Source organism: Labrus bergylta, chromosome 10, assembly GCF_963930695.1.
Source record: "Labrus bergylta chromosome 10, fLabBer1.1, whole genome shotgun sequence".
NCBI classification, from domain to species: Eukaryota; Metazoa; Chordata; class Actinopteri; order Labriformes; family Labridae; genus Labrus; species Labrus bergylta.
In genome coordinates this window covers 26850168-26873892 of record NC_089204.1, presented here as the reverse complement: position 1 = coordinate 26873892, position 23725 = coordinate 26850168, and the positions used below count along the sequence as shown (strand labels likewise).

Genomic DNA, 23725 nt, shown 5'->3' with positions numbered 1-23725 from the left:
GATGATGACGATTATGCTGATGATGATTTGTTTGATAATGACGATATTTAGGATGCTTTTGTTTTCTGATTTTGAACTCTGAAGAACAGCTGTCAATGTTGTGCTTTACCTCTGTGCACTTCCTGTCCTCACCTGTGTGTCTGATCAGATTGAAAGCTGTTAGTTTGCACTTACTGACATGGTTTCCTCCTCTTATATATCCTTGTTGTGTTGTTTTTACTCTCTGATGTACATCACTTTGGATAAAAGCGTCTGCTCAGTGAATTGTAGAATCGATCATAAACATTCATTTGAAAGTGTCCATTACAAAATGATATCTGACTAATTCTTCTGTTTCACTTCTTCTTTTGTATCCATGCAGCCCTTTACTCCTTCATACTGTTCTGTGTCTTCCTATGGATCCCCTTTGTTTATTTCTACTATGAAGAAAGGGACGACGACAATGGAAACAAATGCTCCGTAAGTATAAACCTTTTCTCTTCTACGCTCGACACTACAACCTTTTTAGTAATTCAGATTTACTCCAAATGAGTCGGTGCAGCTGAGCAGTACGTTCAAAAGCAAAAACGTTTGAAGTCATTTTAGTTGAACCTCCAAGCTTCAGGGTACATGAATACATTTGTTTGCACACATGACAAACAATGAAAGTGAAACTCTTTTTTTCAGAAGTATCTTTTGATTCTACATGACTCCTGAATACACAAAAATCAATCTAAATTTAGTTTAGATTAACTGTAGATACCTACATATTAGAGCACGACCGATTAATCGGCTGGCCGACACTATCGGTCAATGTTAGTAGTGTTGTATTCAAGACCACACTAGCCGAGACCAAGACATACCCTGGACCAGATGGCTCTGAGACCGAGACAAGACCTAAATCATAAATATCACAGAAAAACCATCATCTTGTGCTCAGCGGGCATTTCACTCAATTAGAACATAACACAGTGAATGTAGAGAAAGAAGAAGAAAAGAAAAGTCTGATTTTAACTACATTTTTGCATATTACATTTTGTATTCTAAGTGATATCTAAACAGTCACAGTAACTACTTAATACATTCCCTCTTTGTATACACTCATTAAGTACCAGTTTTTTTTGGCATTTGTCAATTTCATTACAACTGTCTTTCTCAGAGGAACTGTTCTAGCCCCACATTTGAAAATCATTCGGCAGTTAGTGAGCGATATATTGTAGATTCTTCACCCCGACATGTTGTGCAAAGGTGTTTGTGTTTTTATATTCTGCCGTCGCGTGTTCCCAGGATAAAACACTTGCAAAAAAAACAGGTTAAACTAGAACATCGTGAGCACAGAGATGACTTAATACACATTTCTGCTGACTAGAGAGGTCACTTTGACATTTAGTAGCAATCATGAAACAAAAGATGACATGAACACGGCTTTTCAAAGTATGTTTCTGAACATTTTAAAAGGTTTCTTGCTCAGCCGGTCACAGCGGATGGCTGCTGCTTAGCTTTTTTTCCAGGTGCATTGAGTTGGGTGACGTCTCTGTAATTTTTAATGCAAAGAGAAAGCTTGTCAAAATATTCACTACGTCAACTACATTTGAGTAACTTGTACCAAAAGTACAAAAAGTACCAAAGCTTTAAAAAAAATCAAAAAAAAATCTTCAGATACATTTTTAACCTGAAGCTGCTTCAGTGCATAAATTGGGCAAACACTATGCCCGGAGGTGCTGATTGTCGACAGGCAAGGTAGGCCAGTAGAGGGGGCCTCGAGGGCTGATGAACTTTACAGCAGTGTCTCAAAATGCGCAAATTTTCCAGGGACAGTTGGAACCTACCTAAGGGGGCCCCATCTGACAGCACTCACTCTCGTTGCCCTGCTAAGCATAGCATGCATTGGTGTTTTGAAAACCAAAGACCACAGAAAGACTAATAAAAAGGAAGAGCAGTAAGCGTTGGAACACTGGTGGTGATAAACGCTGGTTGGAGGGCCCCCTCAATTAATTTTGGACCCCAATAGACTGTAGAATCGCCACTGACCATGCCAACCTTTCACACATTTTTTGGTAATGAAAAACATGAATTTACCAAATACTGGATGTCTAGGACTTGTTGTTTGTTGCTGTAGTATCAAGCAGTTATTGATATAGTTAGATTTTTATCAGTATCCTCTATCCAGTAGTTGAAGTTCTGTTACCGTGGCAACTCAAACAAAGAGTGTGATCTACACCTACTTAACCTGACCTGTAATAAGTGTCATGGTGCAGCTTTTGTATGGATTTGGCACAATAAAAACAAAACATATTCATAATGTTTGATTGGATACTATGAGGTAAGGAATCTAAATGTTCTGCACTATCTTAATTAAAAAAAACATGTTAAATTATTTGTCACATCTTGTGGCAGCAAAAAGAAGTTGGAATTGTCCAATAATACCGTACTTTAAATCAGAGGCAACAGCTTAAATTGAATTTTCTTTTTTAAATCGCTATCTTGAGAAGTCTTTTCAGTGAGTGATGTACCAAACAGCAGCTATCTCTTGGCGCCTTTTATCCTTTCTGTGTGTCAGGTTTGAGCTGACACAGGCACTTTCCTCTCACAGACAGGGAGGTCTTTTGTATTGTTACTTTAAAAGCACCTCGAATGGCACTGGGAGTGACACGTTATCTCCGCCAGGTCAAACTGCATCTACGCCTTCTCTATATAGCTCTCACTCGCTATAGTCTGGAGCTAAATGGAGTATAACCCCTTTTCCTTCCCTCACAATGAATAATAATATTTCCTTCCTTTGCTCACGATTGACCATTTACATTTTTTCTTCTTCTTTATTACAGCAAGTGAAGAACGCTCTGAAGTACACAATTGGATTTGCCATTGTCTGCGTGGTGCTCCTTTTAATTGGGTAAGTTGGGGACATGGATGGGTTCTTCTGCTTCACTGCAGGAGAGCTGGAGGAAGTGGATTTGTCATTGTGTTCGGCTAATGAGAGGAGAATCCCTGGAACAGCTGTAGCACCATTTGTCTGGCCATGATAAACCCTCAAACCAAAAAAAAAAAAAAAGTACATCTGCCTGAATATAGGTTTTTATTCTTGTCCATCTAATTCCAAACTCTCTTGGCAATTTTCTCAAAGTACGACGCACATGTGAGTCTTTATGTGACATTTTGTGTTGTATCTACAAACGACACTGATGCACATTCTCCACCATGTCCCATTTATCTTCTAGTTTTCACACTCGATGTGTTCAGAAGCACCTGAACCACATTTCCTTTGCAGCCGTGACAGCAACATGCCTCAAGTTCAACCTATACGATGCAATGTGCTCCTTCAACCATTAAATGGTGCATTGAATGAAGGCCTAGTTTGAGAAAATAAAAGACACATGGCTGTACTTTGTTACTGTTTAAAGTTTGGTAGTTTAGACCTTTTTTTTTTTTTATAGACGGAAGCAATTTAGCCCCTCTTTTTACCCCATGAAGTGGAACTATTGTCGCTTTGTTCTGGCAATTGTTGCTTCAGTCATTTGATCTACAACAACATGATAGCTTTTATCCTGGACTCTTTCTCTGATTCCAGCAGACATAATGACTTTGTTCGGTGACCGTTCACTCAGGATGTCTTTTCTTGATGGCTTTCTTTTTTCTTGTCTGCTTACCCAGCGCTGTGTTTTCCTCCTTAAATGACCCCCCGATTCTTCACCGCTACAGTTTTGCTTCAGCAAGATTGTTTTATCATTGCAAATAACTTAAACCTCACATCCAAGGTTTGCCTTCAGAAAAATTGCATTTCTGTCTGGTTTATTTTGGTGTACAAATTGACTTCTATTCTGTGACAGTGACACTAATTGTCAACTAAAACACAAAGGTTATCAAACGTTACTCTAATCTTAGCTGGGTTAAATTGTCTCCAGCTCTGCTCAAGGAAAAGAAAAGCAGGCGCACAGAAAAATCATTGGCAGCAACTATGCAACATCGGACATGCTGCTGCAGGAGCTGGGGATCAAACCCTCCACCTTCCGACAACTCTACTAACTGAGCCACAGCCGCCCCAGATATTAAATTCTCACTGCAGACTCATTTATGAATAGTTTGGTCAGGGTCGAGGTGGCTTTGATGAGGTGTTTTCTTCCCTAAAATGAATAAGGACACACAACATGACCGAAGGGGGGGAGCATATTAAAAAGATTAAATGTGAGTATGAACCCCTGTAGATACCTACATGCAAGCAGGGAGGATGAGGCCTATTGAGACCTGAAGTTCAGAAGTATTTTTTGTGTATGAGGCAAAGGGAAGTCTCTGATATGCTGATCTAATATCTTTTACCTCCCAGGGTGAGGGTTTTCAAACTTTTTTTTTTTTTTTGGACTACCAGTCTTTTAACTTTAAAAAAAACAATCCCTGCAGATTCATAGAGCTTCATATTTTATGTGAAGTTTGTAGATGCTAGATCCTGAGAAATATTCTGGCCTTATTCTGTGCCGTCTGTCAAGAAGGATTAATGATCAGTGCAGAAGCATTTCATGATTAATGGAATCAAAGTCTGCACCGAAACTGAGCATCATTAATGTTGACCCTTTCCACACTTTAGCTGACAGAAAGATATATTCTTAGTCTTCAGACGAGCTCTTTTAGTTCTGTTGACAATATGTATTTTTCTCACATCATCAAGTCCCTGTTCAACGAGATGTATTTACTTATTTTTTATTTAGGCTACCTTAAATGTTATGATGTAAAACCTTCAATATTATATTCCTCTGTCTCTGGTTAGAATGGCTAAAAGTAATCGGGGTAATTGACCCCTCCTCCTGGGCTAATCGTCATCAGACGTGCACGCCCACATCAGGATTAGCGGCCGTGTACATTTACTGCGCGTAACAACATTGCAACCTACTGCACGTTAGCACAAACTAATCGCCGGCATCATCCTGTACAACAGAAAGATGGCTAACTCTGTGTCCACGGGTGAAAGCCAACCGAAGGTTCACCCTCGTTTTGGAATGATTTTTTTTCCAGGTGGCTTTTCACCTCGGTTCATCTAAATGTCCACGTCCGTCATATTCTCGGGTTTGAATCGCGTCCAATCCCTGAATTGTATCCACTCCTAAAGTCACCTGTGCGCTGTCATTGGCTCGGGGAAACACACCAGCTTCCCGCCCAGAAACGTCCCGAGCCAACCAAAACAAGACATGAAAATCAAGGCGGGGGACAGAGTCTGCAGACACAGTCACCACCACACATGTAGTGAGGATCAGAAGTGATGATTGAGTGGCCTTACTTTTGTTTATGTCTATATTTCTGTGTCATAGCGTACAGTTTTACAGTTAGTCCTCCAGAGTCTGCTTCCCTAGCAACTGATTGCCCTTCATAGTAATGGTTCAATCTTCTTAACAATGGTCCGCTGTGAAAGGAAAGCAGTTTGATGCTGTGTATAATTGGCCAATCAGAATGAAGTATCTACAGCCTTGTAAACCTTTACCGGGGAAAAGAAAACCAAAAAGTTTTGTTAAGAAGTCTTGATGTTGTTCAGAAGGTCGTGGCAGTCATGGTTAATACTGTTAAATGTGGAAAGCTATAAAATGTAGGATCTAAGTCAGCTTGTGGTTTTGTTGTTGTTTTGTTCCTATCGACAATAAATTAAAAAGGATTGGAGTGGTCCCAGAGCTTAGATGAATGCCCGTTGTGTTAAGAATAACAATTAATCCACTTTTTCAAGGGTGCAGTAATATCCAAGGTGGGTAAGCAAAAGGTCCATAAAAACAGCTCCATGAAGTCCAGTTTATAGGATTTATAAGATCTGTGTTCTTTTATTAAAAGTGAGGTTATACTTGCAAGCATTACTTTGATCTAATTAAGTTCAGTTTGCATAAATAGTCTTTGAAAGAAAGATCGAGCCCAAACAGTGGCACATTAAGATCAGAGATTTCTGCAATGAGAAAAAAAAACACCAACAGTTTAGAGAAGGACAGAGGCAGAGGTTCAATTTCACAGCGCTGCAGATAAGTAAGGAAACAGACATTCACCACGGAGCTTAGACGTCTGGATGCCGGAGTCGAGAACATGCTGTAAAAGCTTCTTTTGCCATTTCTGTCTGAGCATTACGCCGTGCAGGACATAAAAGGTCTGTGAAGAGCGATATAGATGTTAGACGAAAAAACAAACTTCTGTGTGCTGTCCAGAAGCTTTTGGAAAGCAGACTTTGTAAAAGATTTTTTTATTTGGCCGCACTGTGACTGTTTTCAGACAGAACACAGCGAGCCACAGTCTGTGTTTGTGTTTGTAGATGTGTGGCTCTGTTGCCATCTTTCAGCAACAGTTACATCTCAAGGTTTTTTAACATGTTTCTCTGAGGAGGGATGGTTAAAAAAATACACACAGGAACTTTTTTTCTCCCTTTTTTCTCATGGGAAATATAGCAGTATGAAGTTTCCAAATGCATTTCACTGTACTCCTAACAACCTCATTGTGTGATTGCTTTTCAGAGCCTTCGTTCCACTCGAGGCGCCTCCCGGTCAGAACTCCACTCAATGGGAAAAAGTGCAGTACATTTTTGAGGAGCTTGGCAGTAGTCGTAAGTAGCATTTGTGGAAAATTCTCCCTACTTTTTTCAACTTGGGTCTCCTTCTTGTTGTTCCCATCACCATGAGTGTAATTATTTGTTTCTTTTCCCACCCTACCCATTTATTAGCCAACTTCACTTTTTTCCTCAATTCTTCATCTTGTATATTTTCCTGCTTCTTTTATTCTCTTCTTTCTGTTGTGCAGCTTATTTGCCACATATGGATGATCCAGTGTAAATACATCAATCCAAAGAAAAGAAATAGCAGGGAACATATCGAGGCAAAAACACACACACAAGTAGTTTCAAGGTAGCTCAACATGAGACGACGACTGCTTCAACAAAGATACAAATGTTCTGGTTTGAATGATAATAGAATAGAACATTCATTTATAAAGCACATGTCATTACAGGTGAGCTCAATGTGCTTTACATTGATGATAAAAACAAGAAGAAAACCATCATGAATAAGATGCAGAAACCAAATTAGAGACACCACATAGCAATCAAACACCAAAATAAAAACCTAGAAAAACATACTTTTATAAATCCATGTGTTGAGGAGGCTACATCTTCTTTTAGTCCAGGTGTAAAACCAGGTTTTGTTAAACTTATTATTAATAATCAAACGCTTCAAATCTCTGGGGAAATTATTTTAATTGGACCATAAGCCGTTAAGCTTCAAAACCAACTTCTGAATAACAAGTGGTTTACTTCTGTTTTAGATTCACACCCAACAGGCTGAGATATAACATTTCAGTATTTTTAATTAACTTTAATTGGAAATAAACGTTTTGATTGAGTGGTGCTTTTTTTTTTTTTATATAATACGGATCACCAGTGGGGGGGAATCTCAGGGAAACTCAAGCTACCACTTATTGTTACTTTAACTTTTTATAAAAGGGAAAGTATGATCACAAACTTTTTCATGAAGTGGGGGTGGGAAGCGCAGATCACGGCCCACAATAACGAAAGTATAAAAACAAACCGATTCTGCGATAATTTATATATTTCACGAGAGTCTTTGATGATACATCGAAATATCTGATTAACTGAAGAACACAAAATGCAAAGTGCGGTATAAATGTTTTTATTTACTGCAGTAAAGTTTCAGCTTACTCAACAACTTTTTTTCACCTCTGTCTGACGTTATCCCGCTGTCTTCTATTTTTTCAAAAATATATTTTTATGTCTTTATTATTGAGATAGGTCAGTGGATAGAATCAGAGAGAGAGAGTGGGGAATGACATACGGCAAAGGATCCACAGGTCGGATTCAAACCCCGGCTGCCTGCTTTAGGACTGAAGAGGGGGTGCAAGCACTGTAGATGGAGTGTACGAACAAACCACTAGACCACCGGCACCCAAAATGAAACATCTGCTGACTTATTCTTCTTTCATCCGGCTGTCAAGATCTTCTTTAACCGATTACCGGTAACGAGGAGCCCTGACGTGGTGACGCAATGAGTTGAATTGACAAATGAGAGAAATGTGTTGAGAACTTTGAGCGCTGTAATTAAAAAATATATATATATATATTGTTATCTGACAGCAGAGATTAGATCATTTATCGCACGAGTCAGAACGTCACTTTTTGTCCCAGAAAGATCAATAAAGATGACATCCTCATCATCATCATTATCTCTTCTCCCTAACCATGAATCCACGTCCTCTAAAGCTTCAAATTAATCTCATAAATGATAGGCTCCATTTTTCTTATTTTTGTTGATATTCAGTCTCACCCCAATAATAATAATAACTCTCTAAATTGATGCAGGATGGCAAATTTCTCAGAAATGTTCCCAGACAGTATGAACATTACATTTTCATCACAGAGCTGACCCAGTAATCCTTTAATTTTACCTGCATTAAATTTAACATCTGCCTTGATTTGATTGGCCTGGAGGTAGGCGAGGCAGTCTTGTGGCCTCTCATAGATCCAGATCTCTGTATTGATGTCATAGAGAGTGCTGAGACATGAACATGATTTGCCGAGATATTACTGGCCATTAATGTTGTTGAATCATCCTTACATTTCCATGTACCGATATTTCAGAAAAAAGGCTTTATATACTGAATATCAATGAGCAATAAGTAGGATTTAACCATTTAAATAAGCATCTTCACTTGTTGAGCAGAGTATTGTCTGTGCTTATTCTGAAGCTTGTGCAGACGCTTTGCCCAATAAGGACTCTTAACAGTCTTCTGGCCTTTTGCCATCTGGGGATCAAGGAGGAAGTTAAACCATCTGCCTCTCTTCACGATAGTGGACCCCTACATGCTCTCCCTAACCTTCCTTCCCCGGCACAGGGGGGCAAATTGCTCGGCTGCTGAGGAGGAAATGTGAAGATCATCCCTTTTGTAATTCCCCGTCTCTTCCCTCTCCAGATGGGAGGTTAATTGTGTAAAGGAAAGGCACTTTCGCCACATAACCCCTGACTGCTTTGCAATGGCTGTTCATTAAAGCCACTACATCCTTAATGGCTCCAACATTACATATGCTCCAATATTCAAATAATGCCTGAATGAACCCCAGAGCAGTAGCTATTACAGTTGGTATTCAGGACCACACATTGCAATTTTGTAATTTTGGCCATGCCTCAACGAGAGTGTGTGTGTGGGAGTCCAACTTATACAAGGAAGAGAACTCAGGAAAGATTTCTAACTTTTAACCTTTCCTTCCTAACTCCTAACTGATCACTAAAAAAAAGAACATTTAAACTAAATCTGACACGTGTGCACAAATCAGAGGGTATGAGGAAAACTTAACAAAAGCTAACATTTTAACTTTGCATTTCACCCTCGTCACCCCTCTTAGTATACGATGCGTGTGTCTTTGAAAAGAACGACTGAAAACTGATAATTTGGCAATCAACTTTTTGAGATGTGTAGCGTCCATAGGATATAATTACAAGGAGACAGGAAATTATCTGGGTTTGTGCAAATCAGTCTGTGCTTTTAAGCTCATTGTAATGCTGCTATAATTTAACTTTGAGTAGCTGAAAGTAGGAAGCACTTGTGCTGTAAACAGCAGATCAGAACAAACAGCTTTCTTTTTAAGTTTTGAGCACAAATCACGGCCTCCATTGTTTTGCTTTTGGACGTCAAGACCTTCAGGTTTTCTTTGTTTCTTGCGATACGTAATTACATTTCTAAATTTATTTCCTCTTTGTTGGTCTTTCTCTTTGTGCATTTCTACTGAGTATGTAGAGAAACAAGACACGCCCACTCACTGCTTAGCGCCGTTATCAGTCGCAACATGATACAATGTTTGCCCCACACACACAAATACACACACACACACACACACACACACACTTTAGTCCCCAGTTCGCCAAGTCGGGTGACGAGGCTTTTATAGGTTTGGTGACGTGGGGCTGTACTCCTACGTCATGCTGTACAGGGCAGACACTCTGCACATTTCTCACATAATATTTCAAATTTCAATACTTTGTACTCAAATATGGAGACTTGGATTGATCCATAACACTACTTAATACTCAGATACAGAGGTTTAGAGTTGAAAAAAGTGGTTTTAGGGTTTAGTTACTCTTTAAACACTCTAAGAGGAAATATTGAAATCATTTAATGAGACCAACTCATACATAAGATACCACTTACAGTATTTGAATACATATTCAGTGTTGTTTTTAATGTGACATGAAAGGACTTTGTCACACTGCCTTTAAGAGCAGCTATGAAATGTCAGTCATTCGATTCCCCCAGACTTCTAAAAATGATAGTTTATCAGCTTTTTAATTAAAGATATAAATGAATAGCTGAGGAGGACGAGGATAATGTGAACAGAAATGCTTCACTTTACCTTTTTAGGAGTATTTTGTATTCTTCAGTTATTCCGATATATACTGATGTGTCACAAAATGATTATCTTGCAATTTATCAATTATTGTAGAATTACTGTATTGTGATATTATCATTATCTTGGCCCATGTATTGTATCGTATAGCAAGTTACCCTGGGATTCCCTTCTTACTTCTTTAATGTTCTGCAATTCGCCCAATACGATCATACTTTATCTGTATTAACATGTTGTCCCTTTACTGTTGGATTAAAGTTACAACTAATCCAAAATATTTTGAAACTACACTGCCAGCCCATTCCCCAAATCATATGGGTTTCCTTCTTTCCCCGACCAATTCCAGAAAAAAAAAACAACCAAGATGTTCACAATAAACCATCCCAACTCTGCTGTTAGGTTAAGGCTAATGTGTTGCTTAGCAGTACCAGAAGTATCCCATATCCCATCCATCCACCTATACAGCTTCGATGATTCTTTCCTTCCACAGAAGTCAGTTTTTTAGGCTAAAGGCACTCTTGAGAAACACCTCTCTGTACAAGTTTCATGCATGCTCATAAACCTGGTATATGCAGCCTGAGATAAGAGCTCGCCCATTCCTTTGCTTCTGGAAATCAAAGCTGTACAGATGTGTAAGCACCAGTGATAAAAGACTATATTCCCTCTGCTAAATCCCCGGAAAATCTCCTCCTGAAACCGAGAAGAGTGGCAGCAAACATCTACCCTCTGCATTGTGTAGAGTTCATGAAAGCAATGTTCTCCATGCAAAACATGCAGCCATTGTATATTTTACCTTGCTCACCACTAAACAAAGACGGCAAAATCACAATGAAACACTCGGGGAATGAGAAACATGCATTCAAATGTTAATGTTCAGCCCAGCTGTCAGACTTCAAAGTTTTCTCTTTTACATATAATACAATAGGGAGCGAGCATATAATTGATCTCCATTTTCCACCTCTTTGTCCTGCTGCTTGTGAAATGCCTCTAAAAGAAAGTGATAAATGTTCTAAACAGGGCGTATTATTCATGCACTGAATGCTGACTTAATATCCCCCATCAAATGCCACTGTCAAGGAGAAAGGCAAACAGAGAGCCACCTATGCTCATGACGACAGGTGGGCCGGGCACCGTGAAGCGGCTGCTGAGAGGATGTGGGATACTTACAAAGGGGCGACTGTGTAGCGTCTTACCTAGAACCCTATAGCAGGTGGGATCTTGACAGGGGAGGGAGGCAATCAGTCTCTTCATCAATCCCTGTCTTCTAACTCCAGCTCTGACAGCTGGTGTGACACCTACTGGTGCCCTTGCCTGATGGGTGGTCCCTTTTCTGCCTCAATCAAAGGTGACACCCATCAACTCAACTCTCATATATTGAAGGATCCAGCTGTTAAACAACTGATCGTGATCAATGTTTTAAATGACAAAAAAGGACAAAAAAAAAAATGGTGACCAGATGTGACGCCAGAGGAAGACTTTGCTACCATGCATTAATTAAATGCAGATATTAAAAGAAGAGTATCTGGAAGCCAACATAATGCGTTTTGTCCTTGTGTTAACTTTCTTCTGATGTGTCGTCATGGAAATGAATTCCCTGATTTTTCACTTTAATAAAATAAGCACAGAGACACAGCCCTGTAGTTCAATATCAGCTATGCTCTTTGAATCAGGAGTATACGGTCAAAACTATCAATTATAAACTTTCTCTCAGCTTGACTTTTGTTATTCTGTTTGAGGTGACGTGTTTCTCTAACAATTCCTTGGCCTTCAGAATTACAATCACGACATTGAAAGAGTCAGAACATATCAACTTACTTTGTAGTGGCTAGCCATGTACAGAGGTATGCAATATTGAAACTCCAGTTATAGTGAAACTCCACTTATATTGATGCTCATAAAAGAACAATCAAAAGATAAACAGAGGATAACAAGAAACACTCGCCTTTTTCAGACAAGCCCTCCTGAAAATGTCTAGAATATTTCAGGACAGGCTGCCCCAGACATTTTCCCATTCATATACTATATGCACCTCACGGGGAGACTTTCCCTGGTAGAAAGGAGTGAGGGGGTCTCATGAGGCAGGACATAAAAAAGGACGATGCAGAAATGGTGAAAGAAGCAACAGACTCAAATGCTTTGATGAAAGTTTGTTCCTTTAATTAAACGCTATGTACAATATGATTGGAAGTATTCACAGTATCAACAAAGGAGTAGTGAAGAACATGCTTATAATCAGTACAGAGTACGATGCAGCTACATTTGGTGCATTGGTAGCTCACTAGCACCATCGCCAGCTCCTGGTGAATTTTCATACAAACTGGAGTCGGGTTGAAATATTCAGCTGTTTGCTTTCACACATGAATCTCAACCCTAAAATTCAGGGACATTTTCAGGGGATTTGTGAATGCTCCTAAAAGGCTGGATATACCCATTGCACAACTGCCTTAAAAGTGTCTTTGCATACTCTTCTTAGCTTATGCATTCACACTTTTTCCAAAAATGATTCCCAGTGTTTTGATGCAGGTTCTCTAATTAAAATGTGTAATCTTTAAACCCAAACTGCTATATCCCTTATAACATCACGCTGACATCATTCAAATGATGTCTCACACTTGAAAAAGCTTTTTCTGTTACCACTCAAGACATCTTACCTCTCTTTTCGCAGGCTGAATGGTGGTCCAAATTAAAGTTAAACAAAAGTATTTACTCAATCGACAGAGTGCCGCTTAAAGCTTACCCTCAGTATTTTGTTTTTAGAAACAATGTCACATTTTCTTAGGATGATTGAATGGCTCCTCTAGTCAATTAGAATTTATTGCTCAGATCAGGTTTTTTTTTTGTTTAGCTGTTCACCATACTTCTTAAATTGATGTGCAGTGAAAGTCAACAAATCTTTGAGCTGATGATAGTGAGGAGGAGAAAGAGTGTCAAAGATTTAATAATGGCTTTCAGTTGAGCAATGGCTGCAATGTCATTATGGAGGTGGGCGTGGAGGCACAATGTGCAGCCAGAAGTGGTTTGATCAGGAAGTCATTTTTTGGGGCTTTTTTAATGTCTTTATTGAGGGATAGATTCAGACAGTGGATAGAGTCAGAAATAAGGAAGAGAGAGAGAGAGAGAGAGAGAGAGTGGGGAACGACATGCTGGAAAGGAGACACAGCTCGGATTTGAACCTGGGCCACCCGAGGACTATATCCTCCATACATGGGGCGTGCTCACTAACCACAAGGCTACCGGCGCCCCACAGACAGAGATTTTTTCCAAAATTTCAGGACGTTAAGGGATACCTTAGACTGCAGCTGTCAGTAATCATCTCTCAACTGTGATGAGTGACGTCAGTCGCTCTTCTCAGACTGCCATTCAAGGCGCCATATTTACGCCCCGGTGACGTCTCGCCTTCACTATGAATGTCTATGAGGCGTACTGGGTAGAAAAAGTGATCCCACCTGTGTAACGTCTTCAGAGAAACTCTTGTGCTTCAGCCTCTCCACAGTTGGAGGTCTGGGCTCTTTTGATGTCAAAAATACTTCAATTGACTCCTTTACACCGGCAGAATCCAAAGAAATAATACGCTGCCTTTCAGAATAAATATTGATGCATGAAGACATAATAACAACAGAGCTTCATTACGGTGCTGTTGAAGAATCGCACTCTGAAAACTGAAAAGTGATAAAGTTGCATGCATTCTCACCTTACTTTTCAGTTAAGGTCACATTGAAAAACATCCAACATGCATCTGAATTACGACTGCTTTTGAAGGTGGCCCAAACTTGATTTCAAAAGATCAGATTCCATGCTGCTCCTTGTGCTGTTCAAACTGTCTGATAAATCTGATAATGGTCACATATGAGCAAATTTTTTTTTCTAATTTAGGTCACTTATTACTGGAGCGTGAATGTAGCCTCAGACAAGTTAACATCCAACTGAAGCAAATGAATCTCCCATCCCAAAGTTGGCTGACTGAGTAACAGTAGACAACATCTACTGCAAATATATTTCCTGATTCAGTTCCTGCTTTTCCACCAGCTTCCGTTTTTTCACAGTAGTTTAGGTTCTGTGTGTTACAGTTATTTGAGTTTCTAAGAATCTCAGCACTTTTGTACCTTTTGAATTATATGAACCACTCAGCAGGGGGGATTTAGAGTGTACCAAAATTACATTACTTAAGATCCTTTTGCAGATGATTGTCCATGGTTACATGGTAATTTCAGAAGAACCTTAGGAAAATCAAGGATATTAAGATGAGTCATACAGCAGCGGCCAAATTGCTTGAATGCTGGAGACATGTTTTTCTGACGCTGTTGACGCTGAACCACAAACAGCTGACTTAAATATCATCAAAGTGCTCACAGAAAGTAGGCTCTTGATAGGTTGCACAAGTGGCAAAGAGTCCAGTGATTTATTTTCTTTCAGAGGCTGGGGTTGAATCTCTAACCGCTGTCCTGTCTTTCCACCCACAGATGGTCTACCTGCTCTGTCTTTCTCCATCAGCACCTTGACCTTGATTGGCATGTTGGCTGTGATCACTTACACGGTGAGTTGGGACCTGAGACAAGTGCTCGATGTTGTTTCATGTGCTCATTGGAGCATCACCTTCACGGTAATTAAAGCATTCCTTCCAACCGGATGATGTCCAAATGTAGCCAGGCCAGTAGCTTAAAGGGATAGTTCACATTTATTGATTTGGGCTTTTATGTCAAAAGTCAGTGTATTCTCTTTATTAAATGGCGGTTAGCAATCCCCCTTTTGGAAAAGGCAAATGGATAAGCTGTTATGTAGCACTGTGGATGGGGTTTGTAGGATATTCATAGCTACTTTATCTCACCCCAAAAAAATCAATATCAGTTTTATGTACGCTATGTTGTGATTTTTTTCACCACCTCAACCTGCCATCAGACACTTTCCTTTCCTTCCCTTTGGCTCTGTTTTTCCCGAGCTAAACTAACTTCAAACGTCTCTTTTATATAGATTTCAAAGATGCGGCGTGCTTGAGTTTTTCAAAACTGTTCAAACTCAAAGCGTCCTGGTCACTGTATAGATTTCACCGCGCTCTGTTGAGCTATTTTGGTCTTAGACAGCTTTGGCTAGCCGCACTGAAAATAAACATCAACACTCCTCATGCAACCCTGAGAAAGCAGAAGCCCCCCCCCCCCCCCACACACACACAAAATAAGCCAGAGAGACACTTGCAGAAGAGAACTGCTGTATCCCAACATCAGGAGAGATAGCTTTAAATAAATAGATGTGAGACCTTACCAAACATCAACAGAAGTTTTCCCTCCCTCTGCTGCTCTGTCTCCCTCTGTGAAAACTATCTCTCCGTGCACTCTGGTAAAAAAATAAATAAATCTAAACTATCCCTACCAGAGTACCTTTGCTTATGGAGACATAGACAACCCTGTTTCCTAAAAAAGTTAGGATGTTGTGTAAAATGTAAATAAATGTTGTGTAAAATGTAAATAAAACCAGATTGTGATGATTTGTAAAACAACAGGATTAATTGAGAATAGCACAAAGACAATATAGATGTTGAAACTGAGAAATGTCATCATCCCAGAGCAGTGTTTTCCCACATAATGACGAGATACCTCCACCTCAAGGAAGTGTGGACAACAGGAACGCGAGGAATAAAAAGGAGAAATCCTTCCTGCGTCTTATCACATATGCTCTTTAGTAAAGCGTCTCGAGATAATACTTGTCGTCTTTGTGTGATTTTCAACTAAATATGGGGTTTTAGTGTTTTTAAAATTTAGTTTAGTTAAGTTTATTAGTTTATTTGAATCAGGGAGGGTGTAAGAAAAAAATTGTCTCGGAAGAGAAGAGATGTTTTGTACCAGATTTAGCTAACTAGCTAATTTCCATCTGTTGTCCCTGGGCAGATGATGGCAACAGTAGTGAAGGCAATCATCACATTTTGTATTTAATGCAAAACTTTTAAGTATTTTGGAAACAGGGTAAAGTATACAATGATTTTAGTCATGAAGGAAGACTGTTAGCTCAATAATTACCACGGAGACTGTTCATGATCACGTACTTCACTGGAACTCTTGTTCCAACACATAGTACAGTGATAACCATCACTTACAGCACCATAGGGCGCCCCCTGTCCCCCATCAACAGTATAGGACATAACACTTAACAAGACTACATAGGTTACCCTTAATATGTTAGATTTAACTAACATGATCCTAATACTGAATGTCCCAGCTTATCATTCGTGTTTTTGTTAAATGTTTTTGGAGCTGCAGGGTTTGTTGGACAAATGGTGTCACATTGTCTTGTTAAAGACGTTTATTGTGATGGAGTGGCCTTTCGGGATTAGCAATGCCTTGTGATTTTAAAAATTGCCCAGGCTGCTGTCTTTCACCCGAGAAATTTACATGATCTATGTGCACCTTTCACCGGCTTATCAACCACTTATGTGCTCCCTATTTATTTATATAGATCGGCTACGGTGTCCATTAATATACGCCTGTGCTTTGATTCGGTTTTTTTCATTCTTACCCCGATCAAAAACAAAATGGACTGTGCTGTATTTGTTAATGCTGTCCATTTTTCTTCGCTGTTATCTTGGTAACTAGACTGTGAATATTCCCCGAGGGTGGTGGCGGTGGTGTCAGGGTGGGAGTAACACAAAGTAGCGCCTGCTGGGGGAAAACAGTTTTTCTTACAAATTCAAGGGTATCAACCCAGGAAATAAGAGGAGAGGTGACAGGCAACCCCAATCTATCCAGCGTCTGTATAGCTTAAAGAGGCCTATTTGACAAATTACTCAAACATTGAATGTGGAGCTCCTAATGAATAATACACAACCTGGTCGAGATACTTGTAGAACTAATCTCCCTTAAGGACATATCATTTATCTCGGCTGGAATTTCACCAACTGTTCTCCCACTTTGTTTTCTCCAATTTCTCTAAAGAGCGGATAATTATCTAGCACATCAGGATGGAAACATGCTCACATTTGCAGTGACCCCATGTTGTTTTTGACTGTGTGGATGCCCTATGGGAATCAAATCTCCCAGCGAGCCTTTGTTTTTGATGTTCCTTGTTTTGATGAAGTCAATCAAAGAAATCGGGCCTTTGGGCAACAACAGCAGCTGCCACTCCCTTTTTAATTCTCACAGACAACATATGCAGAGGCTATTTTTTTTATCTCTCTTTTCATTCTTTCATCTACTTTAATTTCCCTCTCTTTTCTCCTATCTTCAAGCAGCAGTGCCCTTCTTGGTACTAGCCTACTCTGTATTTCCAAAAAATTATGGTATTCATCATTCTTTCCTGTGTTAATATTTAGACTGATTCACTTTTAATGGAACCTGAGTGATGTTTTTCCATTGGCAGTGGAGCTGCTTCCTTGAAACTTTTACTTATTTATTATTTATCTTTGTGCAGAGCTAGGCACCTTCCCTAAACCCAAACTACTGTGGATGTAAACTGTATAAAACACTGCAGCCCAGTGCACTTACAATTAGTACAAAGTGGATTGTTATTTCTTTTAATGGCTTTCTAAGGCTTTAGAACTTTATACTTCTCACGCCAACCAAAATTAAGCATGGACTTCTTCTGTGATTACAAATGTCTTCTGGTTTGACAAAGTTTGGTTTCAGTCTCTTAGCCTTTCTGATAAACTAAACCAGCCTTTAGCAAATAATATTTAAAAGGTTTTACCGGTAAAATATTTAAAAGTCACTTAGGTTGTCAAATTTTCAATACTTCCTTACTTTTCAATACTTCTTCACTTTTCAAAAAGAACCACAGCTTTTAAAAAAACACAGATATAATGTCATATTTTTAAACCAAGTTAATAGAGGAACTTGGAAGTGTGAAAAGTAAATCGTGAATGTGTTTGATGGAGAAGAAAGACAAGGTTACCAAACAAGGTGCATGCAGAAAAGCTCTCTGAGCAGACTGAGGTGTCAGCTTTACTGCTTTTCTCAGTCAGGCTGATTTGGCAGCCACGCTTACTAATTACATGTTGCAACCCAAAAGAGAAGAGACAACCTCACAGTCCAGAGGGCCGTCACAATGATAACAGGTAACTTTGATGATTGGAGTGTCTTCCTTTACGAACAATAAACAGTGTTACACCTGATCAGTAAGCCAGCATTGATGCCGACTCTGTTTGAGGGTTTAGCAAGCAACCGACTCCCACTCCACGCTCAGAGGTTTTGGACGGCACTCAACGTGGCGGACCCTCCACATGAGCGTGTAAACAGAGTGGACCTGTGTCGGGAGTGGTTTGAGAAAGACCCTCGTGTCTTGAATCACGGTTTGGTTCGGGCTTCACTTTGTGTACCAAGAAGAGACTGTACCTTTAAGAAATTTATGCAGGTTATATCACATTCTATCTACCGGTATGTGTGCATTGGATTGTAGATGAAAGTTATGGACACTTTTTATTCCAAGATCCTTTAAATCTGAATATTTTATCCAATAATGCAAATCAATTTCTTACTTAAATTAACATGAATGTTTGCACAATTTCTTTTCATGTATGAACTCTCAGCCCCATGTTTGAATGTACCCAGCAGTAATGACATGAGACGGATCAGGCCGACCTGAAAGCTCATACATCATGAGAAGCTTGTCGAGCATATTGACTTATGACTCTCATGGCTCTGTCTCCTGTGGCTCTGCCTTTCTCTGCTCTTAAATTGCCAGCCATAAGGTGCTGATGTAGAGCTAAAGTTCAGAAGATTAATGTCTGTTTATCTAATCACAGACCTTCAGATTGACCTGGGGAGGTTTCGGTCTCTGAGTGAATCAACCTGAAGTCACTAATATTTACTTTAGAGTTCTCTATTCTTTAATCATTGTTTGATTTCTTTCTTATATAACAAATTTATGTTTGTATAATTTAGATATCTTGCCCAACTTAATACCTCTTATGTGAAATTTTGAAGTAAAGAACTATTTTAATGGCTTTCAGTGTCTTGCCATTTAAGATGCGCTATAGAAGAATTTAAAGTCTGCAATCAGACCTTAAAATCAGTCTTTCTTTTACATGTTCTGTCTATGCCTTAAAGGTAGAATAGTCTCCTCCTTTTCATCAAGTGTAAATAAGTCTCAGACCTCCCCAAAACATGTGTGTGAAGTTTCTTGTTCTAAATCCACTCTGATCCTGTATTTGATCATGTCTATAAACTCCTCTATTTCAGCCCTGCTCAGAACAGGCAGTTTCTGTGCCTGTACCTTTAAATGTAAATGAGCTGTGTCTGACCACGCCTCTTCTCTCGAAGGGCTCGGGTTGCTTGGGCTTTCTCGCTCCATGTCCTATTGTTTACGATGAGAAGGCAGACTCAGAGGGCAGAACAAACACCTAGCTGTGGGAGGGTCTCCCACGTGGGGGGAGGGGTTACTGCCCTTTGTGATGTCATGAACGGAAAATCTCCAAACGGCCTGTTTGAGCACAGATTTTCTGAAAAGGGAAGCAGGCAAAAGACGTAGAGATTAGCCTTTTCTCATAATTTGGGGTTTTGTAGACAACTAGGGCCAAATATTAGTGTTAGTAAAACCTCTTGAAGTGAATTTTGCATAATACATGACTTTAAAAAAAATCCTGCACTAGGCGGGAGTGCCAGTAGCCAAGCGTTTAAAGCCTTGTCGCAGTGCCTGTGGGTTCAAATCCGACCCTTCCCTCTATCTCTCTTAAGCTGTCCTATCCAATAATGGCAAAAAGCCCCAAAAAATAACTATATCTGTTCCTGTCCCCTTCACTAGACTTGTTGCGAGGGGGGTCCAATCTTGGCATATTTTAGATGTTCATTGTTTAGGAAAAATCCAATCCTGTCTTTTCAGAACTGTGTCGATAAAAGCCTGCTATTTATGCAGCGCAGCCCTTTATAACCACAGCAGGTTTCCAGTGTGAGCATTTCACAGCATGTATGTGTGAATATGACATTGGGTCCTCAAGTGAAGCTCTTTCAAACAGATTGGTACAATACATAGATTTTCTAAACTTTGTTTCTTAATATAATTAATAGTTAGCCATTTATCAGACATTCAGCTAGGCTAGTAATTTCACTTCAGCTGCTTTTGCTCCGAATGATAAATGGCTGCAGATCACATCACGTGATATGAATTAATGCTTATTAGGTGATGAACTTGATAAGAAGCCAAAATTAAACTTGTAAGATGTCTGATTAAATTGCTCTGCAGACATTTCTATTCAGCTAAAGATCTTTTGTCGGTAAAAAAAACCTTGATTTAATGCTGTACAGACAGAGGGGAGTGTTTCTTTCAACATTTACAACAAAGTTGTTCATCTTTTCATTTGGCAGATGGCATCATGGACATTTCAGGAGTCATATTCTCCTGTGATACTTTCCTTTTACATCGCAGTGATTTATCATTCGAGGAAGGACGACTAGGATTTGGATAAAGTAGCTTGTGGTAAACCTGGTATGTCAGATAAGGTAGATCGCAACTGTTATCTACGTGTGTGAGATTTAGATCTTTATTTGAGGTATCTGCTCAGCCTCGATGGTCTCTGGTTGTCCTGTTGATTGTGAAGAGGCCCCATAAAAGTTGATTGGGCCATCAAATTTAAATTCAATCTTGAAATTCATTCAAGATTGCTGAACACAGGTGCCTCCTTCTGCATCCTTATCTGGATTCCTTTTTCTATAACAAACATTAGCATGGGAAAAGTGACGAGCCGAAGTGAACACTCTCGTCAGTGAGTGGAGGCAGGTTTGGCAGAGCCTTTTTTTTCTTTTTATGGAAAATACATGAACTGTCAATTCCAGGGGCCATTTTTAATATTTCTAGAGTCGTCGTCTCTCTACCAGAAGGTTAGGGGTTCGATCCCCAGCTCCTGCAGCTACATGTCTGATGTGTCCTTGGGCAAGACACTTAAACCTGAGTTGCTCCCGCTGCTTCGTCGGTGGCATATGAATGCACAAGAATGGGATTAGTTACTTCTGATGGTCTCACTACATAGCAGCCTCTGCCATCAGGGTGTGAATGGGTAGATGTGACTTGCGGTTGGAGTTGTCAGAAGACTAGGAAAGAACTATATAAGCTCAAGTCCATTTACCATAAAACAGCAGTTTGATTACACACCAGGAGATCGTACTGGACGTGTGCATACAGTCCATGGTCGTGCACCGATTGTAGGTAATAAACGTCACCACCCCCTCCCACTGGCTGGAGGTGATTTCTCCTGATAAACTCCTGCTGCGTTCTCTAAAGCGATTTCATGTGGAAATAATACCAGGGGGCTGGCAGGAAAAACTCTGGATAAAGTCTGTCACAAATTCGGCTGTTTGCATTCACACATACAAATCATCCCCAAAAAACCTTCTGGAGTCTCTCAGGCATGTTGTGTAAGTGTGAAAGCAGCATAAGTCAAGCAAAAATCACCAAGTGTTCCCCGTTCGAGTATCAAGGACACAATATAAATCATAGCATCGGAAATGAACTTGGTTTTAAAAGGGTTTGAAAAGCTTTAAAAAAGAGGTCAGGTACAAGACTCAGAACACCTTTATAAGAAGTTAGAACTCAGGCTGTCAGCGCCGGTGACCTTCTGTTTCTGCTTTTCATTCGTTGAATTCTAATGTGTTCATTGTGAAATAGTTTTCTATTCTTGCAATACTGGATGAAAAGAGTATCAACACAGATTCACACTAAAACTGTATAAATCAAGTTAAAGGAGCTGTGTGAATAATATGTGGCCTTGTTTTTCAAGTTTTTGGTGTCATGCCCTTTGCGGTTATATTTTAAAAGTGACCTTTAAAGCCATGGATTACAGCCAAGAAGTCTTTACAACAAACTTAGAGAAAGTCTGGGTCATCACTCCAGCAGTGTATGATTGTAATGATTAGGAAGCCTTGTCAAATTGAACGATGTTAACACACAGCGTTAGCTAAGTCTGAGGAGGACATGTTAAGGGGTGAAAATAAACAATACGTTGTTTCCTGAAAATGTCCCCAAATCTTTCAGGATAAGCTTCACGTGTGAACGTAAATGGTAGATTTTTCCTGCTAGCCCTCGAGGAAATTGTGGGAGTGAAGTCAAGGTGAGAAAGCAGCAGGAAACATTCAGGAAGCGTGAGTGAGTGGTTACAGTGAGTTATACCGCTTGTTCATCGATTATGTGAATATATCCAACTACACATACTCCCTCCCCTCGTGTCCAACAGGGAAGGTCTCCCGCTGTGAAGTGCATGTGTCAAAAAACGACTCCAGAACAGACAATTATCAGGAGTGCAGGTGTAAAAAAAGATGATACTTCATAGAATAGAGAGTAATCTGTTAACTGTATGAACACAATTTCCCATGGAGCCCTTGTGTGTTAATGAGCCTGATAAAGGCCTCCTAACCCCTGCACTACGACCATCTCAGTGTGTTCTAGTATAGTCTAAACTAAATATTTTAAATGACCAGTATTTAAATAAAACTGAACTCTTGCAGGTAACACAAGATTAGATATCTGAATGAGCCTGTTTCTTAATATCTCATGTGAGACTCTTGAAGTCATCTGGACATCCTTATTTTTTCCAGAAACGTTAATTTTCTCTGGTTGGAGCAAATTGTTAAACTCGAACCAAAGTCGAACAATAGTTGCTTTAATCTGAATCTTTCTGTATTGGCCAGAGCAGTACTTTTACCAGTATCACAAGAACAAAGAATAAAGATGAATAAAAACAAAGCAAAACAATGGATTATTATAAATGGGTGAATGAAAAAGCAAAAATACAAGCATCTAACTTTTTCACAAAATCAGACCCTTATTTTGTTTTCTGATGACTGAACAAAGAGGGTAAAAAAATAGCATAATGACTGAAGTGAAATGCATCCGTCTCTCTTCCTGTTGTCTTGGTCTAAGAGGGATGGACTCTGACAATCATGGCTGACTCCCGTAGAGACTGGTGTGCTAACTCTAACAACAGGAAGCTTTTAACAAGCTAGCAGTTATACATCAAGCTGCGTGACATTCTAAGCAGCCTGATACACAATCTCTTTTTGACATCAGCTCTTGCCTTGTTTTTATCCTGTAACTTAAACTTTGCTGTAAAGACGGCCAGATGCAGTCTGAGGTTGTCAAAATGTTTAATACTTTATTTTACTTGTCGATCGTTATTGAAAAATACCAAAGCTTTTAAAAAAGCATATCTTTAACCTGAAGCTGCTGGAGAGAGAGAAGGGGAGAGAGAGAGAGCAGCAGTGGTCCACTTAGATGTTTCTCAAGTCCTTTTGGATTCTCATCAAGACATGAAAGTTATTTTTATGTCTCTTCTGAGCATACACAGCAGAGAAGACTACTCTGTCTGAATAGCACTACTACATTGGCAACGTTTGTCTTTTAAAGGTCCAACATGTAAGATATTTACTGAATTCAATCATAAAAGGACTTAACTACATCATCAGACATTAAGGA

General features: G+C 39.6%; 1 protein-coding gene across 2 annotated transcripts in view; it reads left to right on the top strand.

Annotated features, from left to right (window-relative positions):
• lmbrd1 (LMBR1 domain containing 1) overlaps nt 1–23725 on the top strand; it is a 74194-nt gene that overhangs the window by 17452 nt on the left and 33017 nt on the right. For both annotated transcript variants that reach the window (XM_065959608.1, XM_065959607.1), the window contains exons 4-7: nt 362–459; nt 2805–2872; nt 6450–6538; nt 14803–14876. In XM_065959608.1, the coding sequence (XP_065815680.1) occupies nt 362–459; nt 2805–2872; nt 6450–6538; nt 14803–14876 (329 nt within the window). The remainder of the gene's footprint in view (nt 1–361; nt 460–2804; nt 2873–6449; nt 6539–14802; nt 14877–23725) is intronic.